Raw genomic sequence first — 22,900 nt, forward strand, 5'->3', positions numbered from 1 at the left:
ATTCTTAGAGGATGAGTTCCCTAAGAAGGGAGAGGTAGGTCAAGACCTAACCTTATTTGAGATAATGGATCAAGAAGTACAAGGACCACTTCATTCGAGTGGGAGAATTTTAGCAGATGATGAATTAGTTTCTCATCAAAGACCTCCTTCATCATCAGATGCGAATGAAAGTAATCTTTTTACATTTAGTGGAAGTGACCAAATGGATCTCGTTCCAAGTAGGAGCGAGATGGTCACAGATCTTGTTTCAAGTGGGAGCAGGATAAATGATCTTAATCTGAGTGGGAGCAACATTGATCCAAACGGGAACAATGATGAATCACAAATAAGACGTGGTTCTCGTAAAAAGATTCCCCGCCAACGATTTGATGTTGAAGGCGATGAACTATTTATGATGCTCCTACAAGAAGAAACGAGCCTAAAAATGTAAAAGAGGCCCTCTCATGCCCTTCTAAGGATAAATAGACAAAAGCAATGGAAGATAAATTGGAGTCTATAAGAGTCAATAAAGTTTGGGAACTAGTTGACCTCCCTGAAAGACGCAAAGCAATTGGGAGCAAATGGGTTCTCAAAATTAAGCTCAAGGGTGATGGCACAGTTGAGAGATATAAGGCTCGACTGGTGGCAAAAGGGTATACACAACAGAAAGGAATAGACTACAAAGGGACTTTCTCGCCTGCTGTACGATTTACCTCACTTCGCCTGGTTCTAGCTATTGTTGCAAGCTTGGATCTTGAATTACATCAGATGGATGTAGAAACCGCCTTTCTCAATGGAGAACTAGATGAAGAAATCTATATGGAACAACCTGAGTATTTCATTGAAAAGCGCCATGAACAAAAGATTTGTAGACTTTTGAAGTCTATTTATGGCTTCAAACAATCTTCAAGGCAGTGGTATTTACGCTTTCAGAATGTTGTTGTATCCAATGGTTTTACCATGATGGATGAAGACCACTGCGTTTATACCAAAAGATCAAGGAACAAGCTTGTGATTTTAACATTGTATGTAGATGACATACTTAAAGATGAAAATGATAAGGAATTTATAACCAAGATAAAGTCATAGTTGTCATCTCAATTTGAGATGAAAGATATGGGTGAAGCTGCATATATTCTTGGAGTTAAGATTACAAGAGATCATCCAAAGAAACTATTATCTATCACAAGAGAATTACATTAGAAAAGTTCTTGAACGATTCAATATGAAAAATAGTAGCCCAGTTGAAACTCCTATCAGTAAAGGCCATACCTTGGGAAGTCAGATGTGTCCTAAGACTCCTGAGTAGACAGAAAGAATGAGCCGAGTTCCTTATATGAGCATAGACAGAAGTTTAATGTATGTTATAGTGTGCACTAGACCTGATATCTGTCAAGCAGTTGGCTTGGTAAGTAGATATCAAACCAACCCAGGTTTAGCACATTGGCAAGCAGTAAAGAGGATCATGAGATATCTGAAGGGAACTGCTGAATATGCCATTTGTTATCAAGGCGGCAAGGATCTGCGATTAGTTAGATACAATGATACTGATCATAGAGGAGATCTAGACGAAAGGAAGTCTACCTCAGGATATGTTTTCTTACTCAGTGATGGCGCCATATCATGGAGTAGTAAGAAACAATCATGTATCACTATCTATGATGGAAGCCGAATACGTGGCTCTCGCATCAGCAGCACAAGAAACTGTTTGGTTGAAAAAGTTCTTGGAACACTTGATGGATATTGCTAATACTGAACCAATATTAGTCTACTGTGACAGTGAGGCTACAATATCCTCCACCAAGGACCCTAAATTTTATTGTAAAACCAAACATATAGATATCAAGTATAACTATGCGAGAGACATGGTTTAAACGCAAGGTAGTGAATGTGAAGTATGTGTCTGCAAAAGATATGTTAGCAGATCCATTGACCAAGCCTTTGTCTAGAGATGCATTTGTGAGATACACTAGGTCTTAAGGCTTGCGTAGACTCTGAGATACTTTATTTTTTTAATTTATTTTTCCGTGTTCACAAACTGATATTCTTTGATTATCAATAAAGTTGATTTACATATATACATATTTTTATTGTTGAGTGTTATGTGCATTCTTTATTTTTTTAAAGTATATTTGGTAGACAAGAGGTTGGCCTTCTCACACAGGCAATCGCCTCCTTATCTTAGTGATGTGAGGAGATGAGACATGATTTTAATCAAAATTATCATAAGGGCAATTTGAGAGCTATTCGCTTAAAATCAGAATGTTGCTAAAAAATGACATAAGGTCAGTAAGGTGAAAAACATTCACCTAGTCTACTCTGTGAGCCAGATGTGAGTTAAATATGATTCTGTAGATCAAGGAACTCAAATTTAGATACTTATGGTGTCTAAATATCACCTGTACAACATTCTTTATGAGATAAAGACATACGCTCCTTGAGAAAAAAGAGAAAATATTGTAGCACGTGTTTCATACCAATTGGGTTAACATAAGTCCATTCTCAACTTATTGTTGTGTGAGAGCCAGAGCTTTTATGATGGCTCAAGATTTTGTACCCTCAGAGACTCCGATCAGATACTTGAGACTTAGTGTGATGTTAACTATCTTAGTGTATTTCCAAAAGACCATGTACACAGATTCGGTCTAGCGGAGCATGTCTAGAAAAAACAGTCAAACTAATGTTAAGGAGATCGTGAGAAGAGGTAGATCATTGATGCAATCTCATTTATTTGTATTCACTGGTGCACCAATTATAACTTATGAGTTATGATTGTAAATACAAGAAATAATGATATACGAGATTTTGAGACAATATCAAATATGATTTATATGATCTAGGGTACTGCATACTTTATGATCTACCTGCAGGTTTGACTTGACGAGAGGCTATATACTCCTAACAGATATATAACACTTAGCTCTCATAGTATGCTGGTCGCACAGTCTACTTCCCTGTATGAGTGATTGAGGAGATGAGAATATATTTCTTAGATTAGATGAGCACTCCCATTATGTATGAGTGAGAGATGTAGAAATTTGGGTCCACCCATAAGGTGTGTTTTAAGGCCCAATAAGGTTATTAGTTAACCCTATTATTTACTATATAAGTATACTTAATATGTACAATAAAATATACTCTAAGCCGTATTTTTTCACGCTCTCTCTCTCTCTCTCTCAATCCAAACAAGGGTTTAGACTGTTGAATTTGGGGTTACTCCAACACATCGTGACAACCATCGCCGGCCAGTAATTGCAGTCGCAGTTCATCTGTTCTTTCCGCTTCAGCTATACGAACAAGTAAATTTTTGTTTTACGATTTACGCGCTATCTAATATGTTTAGATTAACGCGTTCCAACATTGGTAGTATAGAAAAGAATTTCCGGTGCAAACCTTTTATGTGCCTTCTAAATCTTACCCACCTTTAACAAGGATACCTCGAGAAGCACCAACTCCCGTGCTAACCATTACAACATTCGAGTAGCAAGACCAAGGGCACATGGGCAAGCTATAACCATAACAAATATATCAAACTGCAGTGGTAGCTGAAAGCTATCCATAGAAAAAGGAATCCAGGATTTAGGATAGCCATTGTACTTCCCAGCTAAAAATAAGTCCAGTCAAGTGGAAAAGGAGGGAATAATGAGCTGAAATTGAAAAAGAATACAAACTCTCTGATATGTGCTTATAGGCAAGATGATAACATAAAATGAAGAAACCAATTCATACTTACAAGAGGCACAAAATACTTTGAAATTCGATCAACAAACTTTTGAACAGGAGCTTTAGCCATTTGTGCTAATTTGACCAGCATAACAATATGGGTAAGAGCACTCTCGGATCCGACTCTTAAAGCTCTAATATGCAGAACTCCATTCTTACTCAGAGTTCCTCCAATTACCATATCGCCCTTCCTCTTAACCACTGCCACGATTCTCCGGTTATCATGCTCTGATTCACGTGGCTTTGACCCCAGGTGACAAAACCATCAGAAGTCAGTTTTGAACCAGAAAGGATTTTGATTACATCATTCTACTGTATTAGTTGGCTATTGATTTATTGCTCATTCACCACATTCCCTCTGTTATCAAGCTATAACGATGTGGTTGTCTCAGTGGCCAAGTTCGCCTCTCAAAATGGCGACATTAACTTTTAGTTTGTTTATTATTAGTTTTTGTGGCAATCTAGTCCGGTACAAAAAGTAAAAATGAGTAGTAAAATAGATTTTAGGTAGGTCGCTCTTCAAAACGACGATATTAACTTTTGATAGCGGACTTTAGAGGTGGCCACAAAAGTTGAATTGTTTTAATGTTAGTTAGTCCGCTATAAAAATTTAATATGCACCCCCAAATAAACTTTAAGTAGGTTGCTTTTAAAACGGCGACATATAGGCATTAACTTTTGGGCGGTGACTATAGGATCGTCACTGAAAACTTTATTTCTTTGTAGTGTCTAATTTCTAGGCCAATAGTGAGCACCTCTTGGCCAAGGCAATTGTTGAATATGCTAGAAAGCTTAGAGAGGAATGAGGAGAACCCTGTGTGGCCAGAAGTCCAGGAATTCGAATCCATACTAACAATGGTGTGAATGCTGTTGTTCGAAACAGGAAACTAATAATTGGAAGTAAAGAGCTTGACGTTGAAATAAGACATTTCTGTTTCAGTCGATGCTAATGAAATATGAGCATAAACTGAAGAGAATTGGCTCAAACTGGAATTCTTGTATCGATCGATGGGAAGCTGACGGGAGTTCTGATCCATTAAAGCCCCGAGCTTGCAAAATTATTTCTATTTAATAGCATGTTTAGCCAAGCTTCTCCAAACATAGAAGCACTTTTCTTCTTATTATTATTTTTTTTTTTTTAAAGTTAAAGTGTTTGACGAAACTTTTGGAAGACAAAATAATGATTTTGAGGAGAATCGGAAGCAGTTTTGGAGAAACAGACCCAAAAGTAATTTTTTGAAAAGTATTTTTGAGAAAAATATACTTAGAAGTATTTTTTAAAAGTTTGGCCAAACACTAATTGTTAGGGTTGTGCATAATTTGGTAATACCGAATTACCGTACTGAAACTAAAAATTTTGGTATTTGGTATGGTATTTGGTTTAAAGTTTTAAAAAATTTGGTATGGTTTTTGGTTTAAGGATTTAAAAAATTTGGTATTTACTATTTAAAAAATAATACTGAAATATATACTAAGTTACATCAAACGTATATTATTAATTATAATTTACTAACTTACATAATACTTTTGTTTGGCATCATATAGAGTCTGATAGGGCTGCTTATCGGGCGGATTGGGCGGTTAATTTCTCTTAACGGTTATCGGCTTTTAAATGTATTAATCCGCTAGCCACCCGATAAGATATCGGGTGGATTGGTAACGGTTTAGCTCTTATCGGGCGGTTATTGGGCGGTTTATCGGCCTAATTCAAACATACATGTCTGTTAACGCCTACATAAGAATGATGTAGTGTTTCATGTGTTGTAGAGTGAAAAAAGTTGTGGCACAACACTGATGTTCTTCTATTAAACATAGACAACATGCATTAGTTTTAAAAAAACAAAAGCAGAGGTGAACCATAGACACCATCTTAAACAATCTTGTTGTAGGGTGGGAGAATAAGCTAAGCTAAGCCAAACCTGGGATCTTCTAATGCATAGTACGTGAGGGTTCTGATTATTTAGGAATTAAGCGTTAGAACTTAGAGATGGAGTACTGGAAGAAGTGGAAGGGTTTTTGATATTTAATATATATATATATATATATATATATATATATATATATATATATATATATATATATATACGGATAAAAATAAATTTTATATATATATTCTTAACGGGTTAACGGATTATCCGTTAAGAAAATTGAATAATCCGCCCCCAAACCGATAAGCCGTTAATAAAAATATTTCAATCCGTTCCCCGTCCGTTAAACCGTTAACCCGATACCAATAAGCCATTAAGGTTCGGTTTCGGTTCGGTTTTGAACACCCCTAGAGTCTGACAGTAAAATTCTCCTACTCCTTTAGGAAAATAGAGGAACAAGTGAGGTCGCAGATTTTGACTCTTTTTCTCCATGCTGCCAAGCAGGTTAATGTAATATTTATATGATTGTCGGGTATTTCTTACCCGTGTATTAATGTTGCATCTGTTGGATTAGTCCTTGTTGTATTCTGTAAGGTCAACAATTAGTTTTAAGTAAGTAACAAAATATTTTCAATGATCAAATTTATTCGTTTATGTACTTTTTTTCTCTCTACGGTTAATACTTGTTAATTTTGAACAAATATTTTGTCAAAAGGTTAGGTAAACTTAGAAAGTTTTTATTTTTGTATTTGTGACTACTTTACTTAAGAATATTACAGTCTGACTCGACGCGCTAGTTAATATTCAGGCCGAACAAACCGAAATGACCGTACCAATTAAATCGAATTTGAAAGGAGAAAAGTCGAACCATACCGAATTAAATTAGGTACGGTATTGGTATAGCATTCTAAATACCGTAGTACCGACTGGCGAACACCCCTACTAATTGCTGCTCAAAAGTGCTTTTCATATTAATTAGCCAAACACAAACTGTTTCTCATCAAAATTACTTTTGAGAAAAATACTTTTGAGAAAAATTACTTATCAAAATAAACTAATTTTAGAAACTTGGCCAAACAAGCTATAAGTCTATGAAAGTAGAGGGTAAACTAGCAAAGGTGACAATTAGCTTGATAATCTTGAGACTTAGAGGCATAACAGTTGAATAGTAAGGGAAAATAATGTTTGCATCTAGCTAGTTTCATGTACCAGATGAAGGCAAGTTTTAAGTATTCAATAGTGAGTTCTTTAGACTATGTTAATTAAAGCGGCGGCCGAACTAAAACTTTTACTGAGGGAAGTCAAAATATAAATAAGTAAATATGCAAGAAAATCAAGGAAAATAAACATATAGTATATATATATATATATAAAATAAAAATTTAATCTATCTACTCAATGTAATTTTTCTAGAAAGAGATGTTAATTGACTCCCTTTGCTAATGAGTTGCCCCACCGCTGAATTGCAAATCAGTAGAAGTAATTGTGAAATGGCCTTTCTATTTCCCATTATGTGATTGCTTTTGGATCAGAATTGCTAATCCCATTAACAGTCATTATGCTGCATGATTAGAAAAATTTAGTTCAAGTGATTTAGGTGATACCTTTGTGTTACTTAGTTGTTTATTGTGTATATAATCAAGAAAGTGAGTTAATTTCATTTTAACAAATGAATATGAAAGGAATTCCATTCTAATTCATCGTCCACAACTTATATTCATTTCACTTGATTCGTTAATTTCTTTTTAGTAATATTCTTCTTTATTGGCCTTCACTAATGTATAAGGTAAAATGCCCAATATTTTCAAATTAGTCCAACTTCGTACCTTTCTGGCATAAATCGTATATCTCAGAGAGGCGGGAGGCCCCACAGATAGTATTCAGATTTCTGAACGGGAAAGCATTTTTTGTCGGCCTATACGCTGACTCTGAGTCAAAGATTTACTCACTGCCAACAAAAACATACTATATTTACTAGTTTAAATCGATTCACTAAGCTAGTTAAAAGCCTTATTACTTACACAATTTCACCCGTGTGTAATATATCCAACATTCTCAATATTAAACGCTTTTGGCAAGCTAGAGCAAGACTTCTCTGTGGGAACCCCCGGTAAAGGATCAGAATGAGTCCTCGAGACCCCGGGACATTAGCTTCCGCCAAGGTCTCGTCGGTGTTTCCTGTAGGGCGTGATGTACCTTGAGATGGCCGTCTCCTGTCCCCCTTCAGTGGGGAACCCGCTCCCCGATCGTCGCTCTACTGCGTCTGGCCCGTCCTCTAGTCCTCTTGTAACGGATGATAAACCTCAACAATAGGCGCTGCGGGTTCACCAGGGTTGGGCGAGTCTAGGGTCGGTTGGTTAAGACTGGCTTCAGAATTACCAGGTCTCACGGTGGGATGGAAACAAGAGAGGTCAACTAGAGTGGAATCCAAAGGACGGGGCCGAGAATCTGTGATCGATCCGAAGAACCTGTCCTTTCCTTGCATTGACGAAGATTTTGACCTTGTTGGCCCAAAACGGTAGCATGATCTTCTATTTATCGAGTAATTCTCCACTCGTGGTCATCAACTCCTAGGTTGATGGGTCACGCGCCTGGCACACATGTTTTGGCCCCTGCAAAAGGCTGTTGGAAGTCTCGTTCTCGATCACGGAGCAAATTACTTATGTTTTAACATCTGCAATCTGGCACTTGAGGAGAATCTTGCCCATAGCTTTCTGAGACTCAGCGTTGTACCCTGGGTCTTAATGCTGTTCAGCTTCCTGGTGGGAATCCCTTGTAGAGCCGTATGCACGAAAGATGCATGTACGGTTGTTCAATTTGTTAGCTGGTTAAGGAAAGCTCAGGTTATGAAATCGCTTAGCCGTTAATTAATTTAAAAATAAAAGAAAAATGAAAGTAGTAGTGAGGCGTCGGTACGGTGGGAAAGATACTGTAATCACCGCCGAGAATAAATATGTTGTGACGGGTGACAGGAATCCTCTGAGGTCAGCTGAACAGGCTGACAATCGGCAGAAAATGTGAGCAAAGTTGATGGCCTGAAAAGTGAGGCTAATCCGTAACATCAACTGCAGAAGAAGGATAAGGCATTAAAAAACCGTTGATATGTGGAGTGATCGAACCGACTCATCTACAACTCATCTTTGAAAACTAGATGCACTCCTACATGAGGAGGGGGGAAAGCTCCTAGTCCGGCAAGACTAGCAAAGATGCTATCAGGCCTAGTTACCATAAGAATGGAAGGGAAAGTGAAGGACAGAGACCATTTCACAAGAGCTTCAAGAAGAGTGAATTGAATTAGCCGTAGGTGGTTGAACTACAGAGATTTCTATTATTGAGCCGCGTGAGCTAGGCTTCCCTCGCCTTTTTGAATTGGCTATGCGAAAACGAGATCGTCTAGTTCTACCGGATGGGCATAAGACCTTTTAACAACTCCTATGCATTTTCTTCCTACTATATGATACTTTCTCAGTAGCAACTGGGTCCGAGATAGAAAAGAAAGTTTGAGTTAAGTTCTTTCTTTCTTTGAAGGCCTTTGAAAGCCCCAAGACATATAGTTAGAACGGAATTGCCCTCTATTGTATAGGGCTACTATATTAATGGGCACTCGTCTACTAATGCCTAGCTAATTCGGATTGACTACTACCCCGAGGACTCCACTTCGATATTATCTAAAGAGTCAATGTTGATGAGCCTATCCTTTTTTCGAGTTCCCTAATCTTCTTTCTTCCCCTTACCTAAGATAAAAGGAGAAAGAAGCTCGTCAGGGAGTGGATGACCAGGCACAACACATGGTCGTCCAAAAAATGGATACGGGGAACCCAAGATGGGGGATGGCCAAAGACCGAAGGCAACTGTTTCGTTTGTCAACCGAAAGAATAACACTTATAATGATGTGATAAATGCTCTTCACCCGGTAGCATTTAATAGAGAATATTTCATGGCATTAAGATCAATTACCCGTTAGAGAGAATTTGGCATTTATGTTCACCGTTACATCTTCATCAATGCCCCTCATAATTGACATTAAATAAGAGCACGATCATAGGACCTCCTTCATAGCTATAAATAGTGAGCTCAGTTGTCATTGTAGAGGACACGAATTTTCTGGCAAACTTACATTACATTCTATACAAAGCTCAATACAATCTTATCTTCTTACTTTTTGATTTCGCTGTTGTTGTGCCCGAAAATCCTATTCCCGGAACTGTTGTTTCTGCTGTTTTGTCTATATCCTAAAGTTAAGTATTGCATAATTCTTTGATTATTACTTCAGGATCAAATTAATTCACTCGTCTAGAAACTACGTATAAATTCAACTGTACCATTTCACGGGTAAATAATTTGGCACCTACCGTGGGGCCTAGACAGTCATGTAATTAAATTTATCCTTGCTTTTTTTTTACTAACGTGTTTTGATTATTTTATCTTAGAAAAAATCATAAGAAATGGCAGATAACACTGTTAACGACATGCACAACCCCGAGATTCGAGGGGATCAGTCTCATTTCGAGGACTCAATCAATGACACCCATAATGAGGGGAATGACGCTACACCGGTGCATGGCGGGCAATATCCTCGATATGTTCGGGAGACCACTTCCGATGATGCTGATGAGGAACATGTCGTTGACACAGCAATGGTCTTGTAAGAGCAATATGCGATCATTCTAGGCCACATCACGCGACATGATAAGGTTATGACGGAGTTGAAACAAGCACTGTTGGGAGCTTCAAATAATGCAAATAGACGAGATCAGGTTCCTCCCAGCGTTCCCATGAATCAAACGATGCAGAAGGTTGACAAAAACACTCCCAGGGGTGAAATTGGCTCCGATGGGGCAGGGGGGAACATATCTGACCTCAACAAAGAGAATGATCCTTTTCAAGAATGAACTTTTACGGTTTATGAGGGAAGTGATCGCCCGCATGGACCAGATCCCGGGAGCACCACCAGTGTTGAAAGGTCCGAACTCGAAAAAGTATACTCAGTTGCCATACAAGCCAAGTGCGGCACTAGAGTTAATCCCTAAGCGGTTCAAAATGCCTGAAGTACCAAAGTATGATGAAACTTCAAACCACTGGAGCATATTACCACCTACACAACGGTGGTAAAGGGAAATGACTTAGCGCCTCATGAAATTGAATCTGTGTTGCTAAAGAAATTTGGAGAATCCCTCACAAGGGGAGCCTTGACGTGGTATTCATTGTTACCCGAGCATTCCATAAACTCCTTTGAAATGCTCGCGGATTCTTTCATCAAGGCTCATGTCGGGGCTAGAAAAGTACACGCCTGAAACATTGACATATTCAGGATTGCACAAAGAGAGTCCGAGCTGCTACGAGAGTTTGTTACCCGATTCCAAAGGGAGAAAATGTTGCTCCCGGCTGTCCTAGATGAATGGGCAGCTGAAGAATTCACCAAAGGATTAAATCCTAGAGGTTCAGTCGCTTCCCGAAAATTGAAGGAAAGCCTACTCGAGTTTCAAGCAACGACCTAGGCGGATGTCCACAACCAGTACGAATAAAAAATAAGGATCAAAGATGATTAGGTTGATTTTCCATCGTCGACCAAATGACGAGAAAACAACAGAGAAAAATCAAAGGATGATTATGACGCGGACAGACGGGCTTCGAGGGGCCGATTTTTGCCATACGAACGGACCGATGGCCGTAGCAAAAGTTTTCGAACAACGGATAGGTTCACCATTGACAGGAGGACTGATTGCAGTTGGAACAATCGATCACTGCAGGCTAAAGAAGTGTCAGGATCGCGGGATCCTTATTACTCCCCAGTTATCGGAATACAACTTCAACGTCAATATAGTGGAGTTGATGTCGGCCAGGAGAAGATCCCCTGTGTCAAACAATCAACATGATCTTCGGAGGGAACGAGATTAACGGTGTCACCTTTTTAGCAGCAAAGAAGATGAAAGTATCAATAACGCATAGCAAAAGGCTTCGGGAAGACGATATCAATTTTACGAAGGAAGACACATGCGGATTGCTGCTACCACACTAGCACTGGTAATTTCTTTAAATGTGCTAGATTTTAAGATTAAACATGTTCTAGTGGATCAGGGAAGTTCAACTAATATCATATAATGGAGAGTATTGGAGCAAGCTAAACTCACCGGAAGCATTATTCCGGCCACAAAGCTCCTCGCCGGATTCAACCTCGCAAGTATGACAACCTGGGGAGAAATTTTATTACTTACGAATGCTGAAGGAGTAATGAAAATAACTCTTTTCGAAGTAGGAGATGCTGATATGGGATACAACATCATTCTAGGAAGTCCATGGTTGCATGAGATGAAAGTTGTACTATCAACATATCACCAATTGCTGAAGTTTCCAACGCCCAAAGAAATTAAGCAGATAAGGGGTGATCAACCGGTGGCAAAGAAGATGAATGCAATTTCAGTCTCCAGTAACAAAAGAAAGGAACACATGGCATAGCAATTACAGGGACCGGCACCTACTCCTGAACTAGATGAAGTTAACCCGGGGGAAGAGGCATAGAAATCTTATCAGGTGCCTAGATAATTCCAAGTTCCAGAAGAGACCGATGCAACAAAGTCCACAGAGGAAGAGCTGGAGCAAGTGGCATTGTTCGAAGAATTCCTAGAAAGGAAATTCCACTTGGGGACATGACTGCACCCAAAACTCATGTCCCACTTTATTAAATTCCTTAAATCTAACGCTGATTGTTTTTCATGGTCGCATGAGGATATGGCAGGCATCCCGATAGAGGTAGCCATACACAAGTTAATCTTGGATCCCAGTTTACCTCTGGTAAGACAAAAGAGACGCCCGATTGCCGAAGCCAGGAATAAATTCATCAAAGAAGAGGTAACCCGCTTACTTGATATCGGTTCAATCCGAGAGGTAAGATATCCAGATTGGCTAGCCAATGTAGTAGTAGTTCCTAAGAAGAACAATAAGTTTCGCATGTGTGTAGATTATAAAGATATTAACAAGGCGTGCCCGAAAGACTCGTTCCCACTACCAAACATCGATCAAACAATTGATGCCATGGCCGGGCACGAGTTAATGAGTTTCCTCGATGCTTATTCCGGGTACAACCAAATTAAGATAAACCCGGAGGATCAGGAAAAATCTTTGTTTATAACAAATTTCGGTATATATTGCTACAATGTGATGCCCTTGAGGTTGAAAAACACCGGGGCCACTTATCAACGGCTCGTGAACAAGATGTTTGAAAATCAAATAAGAAAAACTATGGAAGTTTATATAGATGATATGCTCGTTAAGTCCTTAAATGCAGGTGATCATCTTAACCATCTGCAAGAAACTTTCGACATCCTAAGGAAGCATAATATGAAACTTAATCCCGAGAAATGCGCGTTAGGGGTCAGCTCTAGTAAGTTTCTGGGATTTCTAGTATCACAAAGGGAAATTGAGGTAAACCCCGATAAAATCAAGGCCATAGAAGATTTCCCGGACTAACTGTCAAACATGAAGGAAGTCCAAAGGATTATGGGGAGATAGGCAACTTTGAGCACGTTCATTTCCCGGTCATCAGAGAAGTGTCATCGTTTCTTCGCACTGCTCAAAAAGAAAAATAATTCGAATGGACCCTAGAGTGCCAGCAGGATTTGAGGGATTTAAAGAAATACTTGTCAAGCCCTCCATTGCTTTCAAAACCAAAATAAGGTGAAACGTTGTTGGTTTATCTCGCGGTCTGGGAAGTTGCGGTAAGTACGGTTTTAGTTCGAGAGAACGAAGGTACACAAATTTCCATTTATTATGTTAGTAAAGTTTTAACGGGAGCAGAAACTCATTACCCACATTTGGAGAAACTAGCCTTAGCCCTCGTAGTCGCCGCTCGAAAGCTGAAGCCCTACTTCCAATGCCACTTGATAGCCGTGGTGACTACTTTCCCTTTGCGAAACATCCTCCATAAACCTGAGCTTTTGGGTAGATTGGCCAAATGGGTCGTCGAAATGAGTGAATTCGACATAGAATATAAACTAAGGACTGCAATTAAGTCGCAAGTCTTGGCTAACTTCGTGGCCGATTTCAGTCCAGGATTATTTTCTATGGCAACCAAGGAGGCAGTAATGGTGTGAGAATCGACATCAGGGGTTTGGACCTTATTTACAGATGGAGCTTCCAATGTAAAAGGGTCCGGGCTCGGTATAGTCTTATTCACGCCTTCAAGGGAAAACCTATGGCAAGCCATCAGAATGGCCCATTTAACTAACAACGAAGCAGAGTATGAAGCTTTGATTGCAGGGCTCAAATTGGTCCGGGGACTTGACTCCGAGGTCATCAAAATCAAATGCGATTCACATTTGGTGGTAAATCAGGTCTACGAGATCTTCAAGAATAAAAAATTTATATTTATTAAAGTCTATTAAAAGGATAATAAGAAAGAAATTAATTTAATTATTAAGCTAATAAAAAAATTATATGATAGTATAATAATATTAAATAATAAATAATACAATAACTATAAGAAAAGAACAAAAATAAAAAAGAATTTGCGTAAAAATGATGTGATAAATAAGACATATTTGACTTTTAGATAAAAACAAAGTGATAGTAAGAATTTTTTTAAAATAATATTATCTAATGTGCTTAAACAAGACAAATCACAACATGACATGTTTAGTATTTTTTAATATTGACAGCGAAACGAATTGCAAGTACTAAAATTAAGGGGTTAGGCTACTACAAATATATCATCCGAGCGTAAACGGTCAAGCGGAGTCGACGAACAAAGTAATTATTCAAAACCTCAAGAAAAGGCTGGAAGCAGCTATGGGTAACTGGCCCGAAGAATTACCCGGAGTTCTATGGGCATACCGAACTATGGCCAAGTCAAGCACATGGGAACCCCCTTTTCCCCTCGTGAACGGTACAGAAGCTTTAATCCAAGTGGAAGTAGGGGAACCCACCTTGAGATATTTCCAGGCAGATGAAGAATCAATCAATGAAGCAATCTTAGTCAATTTGGAACTGCTCGATGAACGTAGGGACTTGGCACATGTAAGAATGGTAGCTCAAAAGCAAAGAATGGAGCGATATTATAATCGAAGAGCCAACCTCCGTTATTTCAAAGTAGGAGACTTGGTCCTATGAAAAGTAACTCAAAACACCCGGGAGCTCAACGCGGGGAAGCTAGGTCCAACGTGGGAAGGCCCCTACCGGGTTTCAACTATCACCGGGAAAGGTTTACACGAGTTGGAAAACCAAAATGGAGAAAAGTTCCCCAACAATTGGAACGTGACACACCTTAAAAGATATTATTGCTAATGAATGTTATCCCATAAGAAAGTATGTACTGCACTCTTTTTTCCTTCCTTCAGTTTTTGTCCCAATTGGGTTTTTCTAGCAAGGTTTTTAACGAGGCAGCAACAGAAAGCATACTACGAAGGCAACAACAATAAGACCTTTAGTAGCAAGGCATACAAGCAAATATCCACTCGGGGATGGTTAAATAATCTTTTGCTCTATAGCAGATTCCCATCGGGAAGTTAAGTTTGATATTGGGCAAAGGTTACCTGATCGTTCACGAGCACAAACCACAGGAGGGTTGTTAGATAGTCCTTCGCTCGATAGCATAAATTCCTAAGGGGAAGTAAAGTGTGTCACCAAGTTAACGATTATCTAGCAATACATTAGTGGAACCTTCAAAGATATGAGACTTCCAGTGTTCTAATTCGCACCCTTCACATTCGAATACTAGAGGGGGAATGATATGAGGATACAACACAATGACTACCACGTTAACCGAGAAACAAAAAACCGGAAGTATAATTGCATCATTGGGACCGGGGACTGCGTGGCCAGCCCCATAGAAACAAGTTGTACAAGCTAGTCACAAGTAATGGCAATTCTTTTCAGCATAGCAAATGCTTATGTACTTTTTGAAAATAGAAGAAATAAAATGAAATCCTTTTGTTTTTATCTTGTTTCTTGTGTGAACGATGAATTATATTTGTCATTTGAAAGTTAAACAAGTACTTCAAATGCTAGTGTCGTAATGAACGAGAGACGTACCCTTCAAGAGCACCGTAAACATAAGAGGGCCCTCTCTTATAAAAACCCTCATGTTAATGGGTTGGTTCCGTAAGAATTTATGTCCGGAATCAAAATGCCTTCAGGGAAAGATACACCCAAAGTCATAAACGAAAGGACGCAAAAAGTAAACTTGCACAAATACTTATCATAGCCCTCACGATAAAGGGCTGACGCTCAGAGCCAAAAATGCTTTTGGGGAGAATACACCAAATGCTTCACATAATAAGATGCAAAACAGAAAAGCTTGCACAAAATTCTTAAGCAAAAGGAAGAAAATGCAAAGACTAAAGACTTGCATGAATATTCAAATGAAAGGATGACTCAAACAATACTTGAGCAAAAGATGTTTTTATTTACAAAAACACGTTAAAATGACACAGGTACAAGAATTGGAAAAAGAAAAGAAAAGCTAAGCTGCAGTATCTATGGAACCAGGAGGAAGAGAAGTGTTCGCGCCCCCGGGAAAAGTAGACGGACCCACCGATGGCTCAACATTTTCACTAGTTTGGCCTTTAGCATCATCATCCTCTGATTTTCTTCAGTTCCCGAGAACTCGCAATCAGAACCAGAAGGACCAAGTGCATCAGACCTTACTGGGAGTCCACTTTTAGCAGCCAACTCAAACTTACGGGCCTTAGCAATTTCGGCATCAAAATAAATGACACCAGCTTTGGCCTCTTCCAAGCTTTTTCTCCTCATGTTGTACATAGCATAAGTTTTCTCAAAAACAAGGAAAGCCGCTCGGCGCTTAAGTTCTTCTTTGAGTTGGGTTACCTCGGCAGAAAGGTTTTCCCGGGCGGACTTAGAAGATTTGAGGCTAACATCAAGGTCGCGGACAGTTGAACTAAAAATCCTATTATGCTCGATAGTTTTCCTGTACTTTTCTTCCAGCTGGGCGTGTTTTGCCCCCGTAGCAGCAAGCTCTTCAATGTTGGAGTTCAAGACTGCCTCTAAGTTGATCACTCTTTCAGCGAAGGCAGCCCCACGTTCGTTTGCAGGAAGAGCGATGTTATGGACTTCAGCCCATTTGGCCCTGGCTTCGTCAAATCTAACCCTCAGTGGGCCAATTTCTTGGCTAAGGGTTACCACTTCTTGCTCACTTTTTCATAAATGAGCCTCCAATACAACAACCTCAACAGCTTTGGCCTTCCACCCGTATTTAGGGGCCAGTGCCAGTTCTTTCCACAAGCGAGTCTAGGGCGTCGTAACGTCCAAGATCTTTTGTACCCACAGGTCCAAACCTTCAACCATCGAGTTGCTGAAACAGACGAAGGATGTAGGATCAATACGGCTATAGAAAAATATTTAGTAAAAGGAAATACTAAACAAAGAGCTTACGAGTGCGGTTCCAAGTGGACGGAAAGGATGGAGCCGTTGCTGGAATAATGTCATTGATGGCAGCTGCAACGAGCCATTCCACCCATGTCACGACCCAAATTAACCCTCCGTAATGTGTCGTGATGACACCTAGTCTTTACGACTAGGTAAGCCTAATATTACGAAAAATGTAAAGAAAACACATTATTTTAAAGATAAACACCATATTGTGAATAACCAAAAGTAGTACCACTCGGCATATACAAAATAATTTCCTAAGACCCGGAATATCACTAAATCACAAGCTGCTATAATCTATGTAGCTCTATACAAAAGTCTAAAGATAATAAAGAAAGTCTCTAGGCGAGGGAGTAGAAGGGGACTCCGAAGATCTGCGGACGCAAGTAGAAGTACCTTGAAGTCTCCTAGAATCAGCAGCACGCACTAACCCCGAGGCTAATAGCTCGCACTTGGATCTACATATGAAAATATGTGCAGGAAAGGGCATGAGTACACCACAATGGTACCTAGTAAGTGCCATGCCTAACCTCGGTCGAGTAGTGAAGAGGTCAGGTGAAGGCCCTACTGGAGTAAATATAATAAATTAAACAGTAAAAGATATAAGTAAAGTTTACGGTAACACAGTCAAAGAAATTCTCGAAAATTTAACAGTTAAGGGAGCCCTCGGCTTAGAACAAGGTAAACACAATGGGGAATCTCCCGGGATACTGTCCCGCAGTTCCGAATGAATATGCAGTACAGGGGGATCTCCCGGAATACGTCCGTAGTCCCAAAGTAAATATGCAGTGATGGGGGATCTCCCGGAATACATCCGTAGTCCCAAAATAAATATGCAAGATAGGGAGATCTCCCGGAATACGTCCGTATTCCCAATTTAAATATGCAACGCAAGATGAAATGGTAGGTATGGCATCGAGTTATACAGTTTATACTGAACACAAATAAGGAAAGTAGGGACTTAACTAAGCATGGTGCACAGAAAATCAAATAGGCAGTTAAAAACACGTAAGCATACTTCTCTAGTCTAAGCTAAACAATTAAACGTATTAGTGCAATTTAATAAGGGAAAAATAGTTTATGATTTAGAAAGAAAAAAAAAACGGGATTTTTGCAATAATAGCCCGTGTACATACTCGTCACCTCATGTACACGGCGCCCACACATCAATTAATATCAAACATCCTAAGGGAAAAGTTTCCAACACAAGGTTAGGCAAGCCACTTACCTCGACCGCGCAAATCAACTTGATATCAAGCTCTTGCCATGAGTATCCGACTCCAAGCAACTAATTTAACTAATTAATTCGAAGCTAAAGCGCGAAACTAGGAAAAAGCCCAAAACGTCTCTACGAGCCCACGTCTCGGAATCGGGTAAAAACATTAGAAATTATGAACACTCATTCACTCACGAGTCTAACCATATCAATTTTACTAAAATCCAACACCAAATGGTTCTTCAAATCCCAATTCAATATTTCCAAATCCCTAGCCTCCAACTCCCAATTTTCACCTTAAATACACACTAAATACCTCAATAAATCTCTCGAAACATCTCTCACAAATCGCCCTAAACCGAGTTTGCCAAGTCCAAAATAATAAAAATCGCGAAACCCCTTCGGTTTTAACCACTGCCCAGGTTTTTCCGCACCTGCAGAGCCTGGGCTCGCACCTGCGGGTGCGCTTGTGCGGAAAAATGTGCACATCTGCGCAAATCTCTTACCTCATCTGCCTCCGCACCTGCGATGAAAGGGCCGCACCTGCGCGAGGGCGCCTGTGGAAATCCCTTCCGCTTCTGCGGACCTTGCGCACATGCGATGACCCTAACGCATCTGCGGGCATGCAGATGCAGAATTCACCTCACACCTGCGACCCCTGACACTCCTCCACTTTTCCGCTTCTGTTCTTGCCCCTCCGCACGTGCGATCCCGCACCTGCGGTCTCTCCACCGCAGGTGCGAAAATACCAGATGCCTAAAGACTTCAGCAGCAACACAAATCCAACTTTTTGATCCGTTAAGCACTCGAAACTCACCCGAGGCCCCCGAGACCTCAACCAAACATACCAACCAATCTTAAAATACCATACGAACTTAGTCGAGCTCTCAAATCATATGAACTAACGCAAAAATCACAAATCATCCTCCGATTCAAACTTAAAGAACTTGAAACTTCCAAATTCGACAACCGATGCCGAAACCAACCAAACCACGTCCGATTGATTCCAAATTTTGCACACAAGTCATATTCAACATTATGGACCTACTCCCATTTCCGAAATCGTATTCCGACCTCGATATCAAAAATTTCCACTACCGGTCCAAAACTCCAAAATTTCGACTTTCACCATTTCAAGCCTAAATGAGCTACAGGCCCCCAAAACACATTCTAGACGCGCTCCTAACCCCAAAATCACTCAACGGAGCTAACAGAGTCGACAAAATTCCATTTCGGATCTGTCTTTACATAGTTTTGACTACAGCCCAAACTCTAAGGCTTAAACTCACAACTAGGGACTAAGTGTCCCAAAACTCTCTGAATTCCATAACCAATCACTCCGGCAAGTCCAAATAGCGGAAACAAACATGGGGAAAATATTTATTAGGGGATCGAGGCTCTAATTCTCGAAACGACTGACCGAGCCGTTACATCTTTCCCCTCTAAAAACAATCATTCGTCCTCGAACGAGTATAAAGACATACCTGAACTGTGAAAAGATGAGGGTACTGGCTGCGCATATCCTGCTCGGTCTCCCAAGTCGCCTCCTCGACCGGCTGACCCCTCCATTGGACCTTTACTGAAGCAATATTCTTTGACCTGAGTTTTCTGACCTGTCTGTCCAAAATGGCTATTGGCTCCTCAACATAAGATAAATCCTTGTCCAACTGGACTGAGCTGAAATCCAATACATGAGTCAGATCACCGTGATACTTCAGAAGCATAGACACGTGGAATACCGGGTGGACTCCTACTAGGATAGGATGCAAGGCAAGCTCATAAGCAACCTCCCCAACTCGTCGCAATATCTCAAAAGGACCAATGAACCTCAGGCTCAGCTTGCCCTTCTTCCCGAATCTCATGACGCCCTTCATAGGCGATACCCGAAGCAAGACCCGCTCACCAACCACTAATGCCAAATCACGAACCTTCTGGTCCGCATAACTCTTTTGCCTGGACTGGGCTGCGCAAAGTCTCTCCTGAATCACCTTCACCTTATCCAGGGCATCCTGGACCAATCTCTCTTATATAAATCTCAGCCAACCTCTCGGGAGAATAAGTGGTCAACACTGGTATAAAATGAGCTAACTTGGTCAGCCGATCCATGATCAACCAAATAGCATCGAACTTTCTCAAAGTCCGTGAAAGTCTAACTACAAAGTCCATGGTGATCCGCTCCCACTTCCACTCAGGGATCTCTAAACTCTGAAGTAATCCACCCGGCCTCTGGTGCTCATATTTGACCTACTGACAGTTGAGACACTTGGCCACAAACCCAACTATATCCTTCTTCATCCTCCTCCACAGTAGTGCTATCGCAAATCCTGGTACATCTTCGCGACACCGGGATGAATGGAGTACCGCGAGCTGTGGGCCTCCTCGAGAATCAACTCCCGAAGCCCATCTACGTTAGGCACACAGATCTGGCCCTGCATCCTGTCATCACCAATAGTCACATCTCTGGCATCACCTCGCCGAACCCTATCCTGATGAACTAGAAGATTAGGATCATCATATTGGCGCTCCCTGATATGGTCATAAATAGAAGACCGAACAACCATACAAGCTAATACCCGGCTAGGCTCTGAAATATCCAATCTCACAAATTGGCTGGCTAAGGCCTGAACATCCAAGGCTAAGGGTCTCTCAACTGCCGGAATATATGCCAAAATCCCCAAACTCTCTGCCCGGTGACTCAAGGCGTCGACCATTACATTGGCCTTCCCCGGATGGTACAATATAGTGATGTCATAGTCTTTAAGTAGCTCCAACCACCTCCGCTGACGCAAATTAAGGTCCTTCTGCCTAAACAATTGCTGCAAACTCTGGTGATCAGTGTAGATCTCACAAGGAATACCGTACAAATAATAACGCCAAATCTTCAAGGCATGAATAAGAGCTGCTAACTCGAGATCATGGACCGGATAATTCTTCTCATGCACCTTCTGTCTAGAAGCATAGGCAATCACCCTACCGTCCTGCATCAATACCGCTCCAAGGCCAATCCTCGAGGCATCACAATAGACAGTGTAGGACCCCGAACCTGTAGGCAATACTAATACTAGGGCTGTAGTCAAAGCTGTCTTGAGCTTCTGAAAGCTCTCCTCACACTCCTCGGTCCACCTGAATGGAGCACCCTTCTGGGTCAGCCTAGTTATAGGTGCTGCAATGGATGAAAATCCCTCCACAAAGCGACGGTAATACCCCGCAAAACCAAGGAAACTGCGGATCTCCATAGCTGATAACGGTCTAGGCCAACTCTTCACTACCTCCACCTTCTTCGGATCTACCTTGATCCCATAACAAGACATTATGTGGCCCAAAAATGCCACTGAATCAAGCCAGAATTTACACTTAGAAAATTTTGCATACAACCTCTTCTCCCTCAAAGTCTGAAGCATGGTCCTCAGGTGCTGCTCATGATCTTCTCAAGACCGAGAATATACCAGGATGTCATCAATAAACACAATGACGAAAGAATCAAGATAAGGCCGGAACACATTATGCATCAAATGCATAAAGGCTGATGGGGCTTTGGTCAGCCCAAATGACATGACAAGAAACTCATAGTGACCATATATGGTCCTGAAAGCAGTCTTTGGGATATCCGGTTCCTGAATCTTCAACTGATGATAGCCGGAATGTAAGTCAATCTTGGAAAACACCCTGGCACCCTATAACTGATCAAATAAATCATCGATGAGAGGTAAAGGATACCCGTTCTTCACTGTAACCTTGTTCAACTGCCAATAATCAATACACATACTCATAGAACTATCCTTCTTCTTCACAAATAAGACCGGAGCACCCCAAGATGATACATTGGGCCTGATGAAACCCTTATCAAGCAACTCCTGCAACTGCTCCTTCAACTCAGGAGGATCCATACGGTAGGGAGGAATAGAAATGGGCTGAGTGCCCGGCAACAAATCAATGCCGAAATCAATATCTCTATAGGGTGGCATACCCGGAGGATCAGCTGGAAACACATCAGGGAAATCCCTCACTACTGGAACTGACTCAACTACAGGGGTATCAATACTGACATCTCTCACATAAGCCAAATACGCATCACACCCCTTCTCAACCATTCATTGAGCCTTAAGAAATGAAATGACCATGCAAGGAGTATACTCTAAGGTACCTCTCCACTCTAATCTTGGAAAGCCTGGCATAGCCAGCGTCACGGTCTTAGCGTGACAATCAAGAATAACATAATGAGGCGACAACTAATCCATGCCCAAGATAACATCAAAATATACCATACTGAGTAATAACAAATTAGCTCTGGTCTCAAAACCACTAAGAGTAATCAAACACGACTGATATATGTGGTCCACAACGAGAGAATCTCCCACGGGAGTAGATACATAAATAGGGGAACTCAAGGAATCCCAAGATATCCCCAAATGTGGAGGAAAATAAGAAGACACATATGAATACGTAGAGCCTGGGTCAAATAATACTGATGCATCCCTATGATAGACAGGGACGATACCTATGATGACTGAATCTGAAGCGACGGCCTCTGAACGGGCTGGAAGGGCATAGTACCTAGATTGGCCTCCCCCTCTAGGGTGACCTCTACCTCCCCGACCTCCGCCTCGAGCTGCTTGAGAAGGTGGAGTGGCAGCTGGGGCTGGAAGAATGGCCGGAGGACCCGGTGGAGCATGTGAAGGCTGATAAGTCTGTGGAGGTGCACCCCTCATGGCTCTGGGGCAACCTCTAACCA

At 40.8% G+C, this 22,900-nt stretch overlaps 1 protein-coding gene across 1 annotated transcript; it reads left to right on the forward strand.

Annotated features, from left to right (window-relative positions):
- Positions 1-1,297: 1,297 nt before the first annotated feature.
- On the forward strand, positions 1,298-1,729 carry LOC138898140 (secreted RxLR effector protein 161-like). Its single transcript, XM_070184181.1, has one exon. It carries the CDS (start codon positions 1,298-1,300, stop codon positions 1,727-1,729), a length of 432 nt encoding a protein of 143 aa, XP_070040282.1.
- The last annotated feature ends 21,171 nt before the right edge of the window (positions 1,730-22,900 follow it).

Source organism: Nicotiana tomentosiformis, chromosome 8, assembly GCF_000390325.3.
Source record: "Nicotiana tomentosiformis chromosome 8, ASM39032v3, whole genome shotgun sequence".
Lineage (NCBI taxonomy): Eukaryota > Viridiplantae > Streptophyta > Magnoliopsida > Solanales > Solanaceae > Nicotiana > Nicotiana tomentosiformis.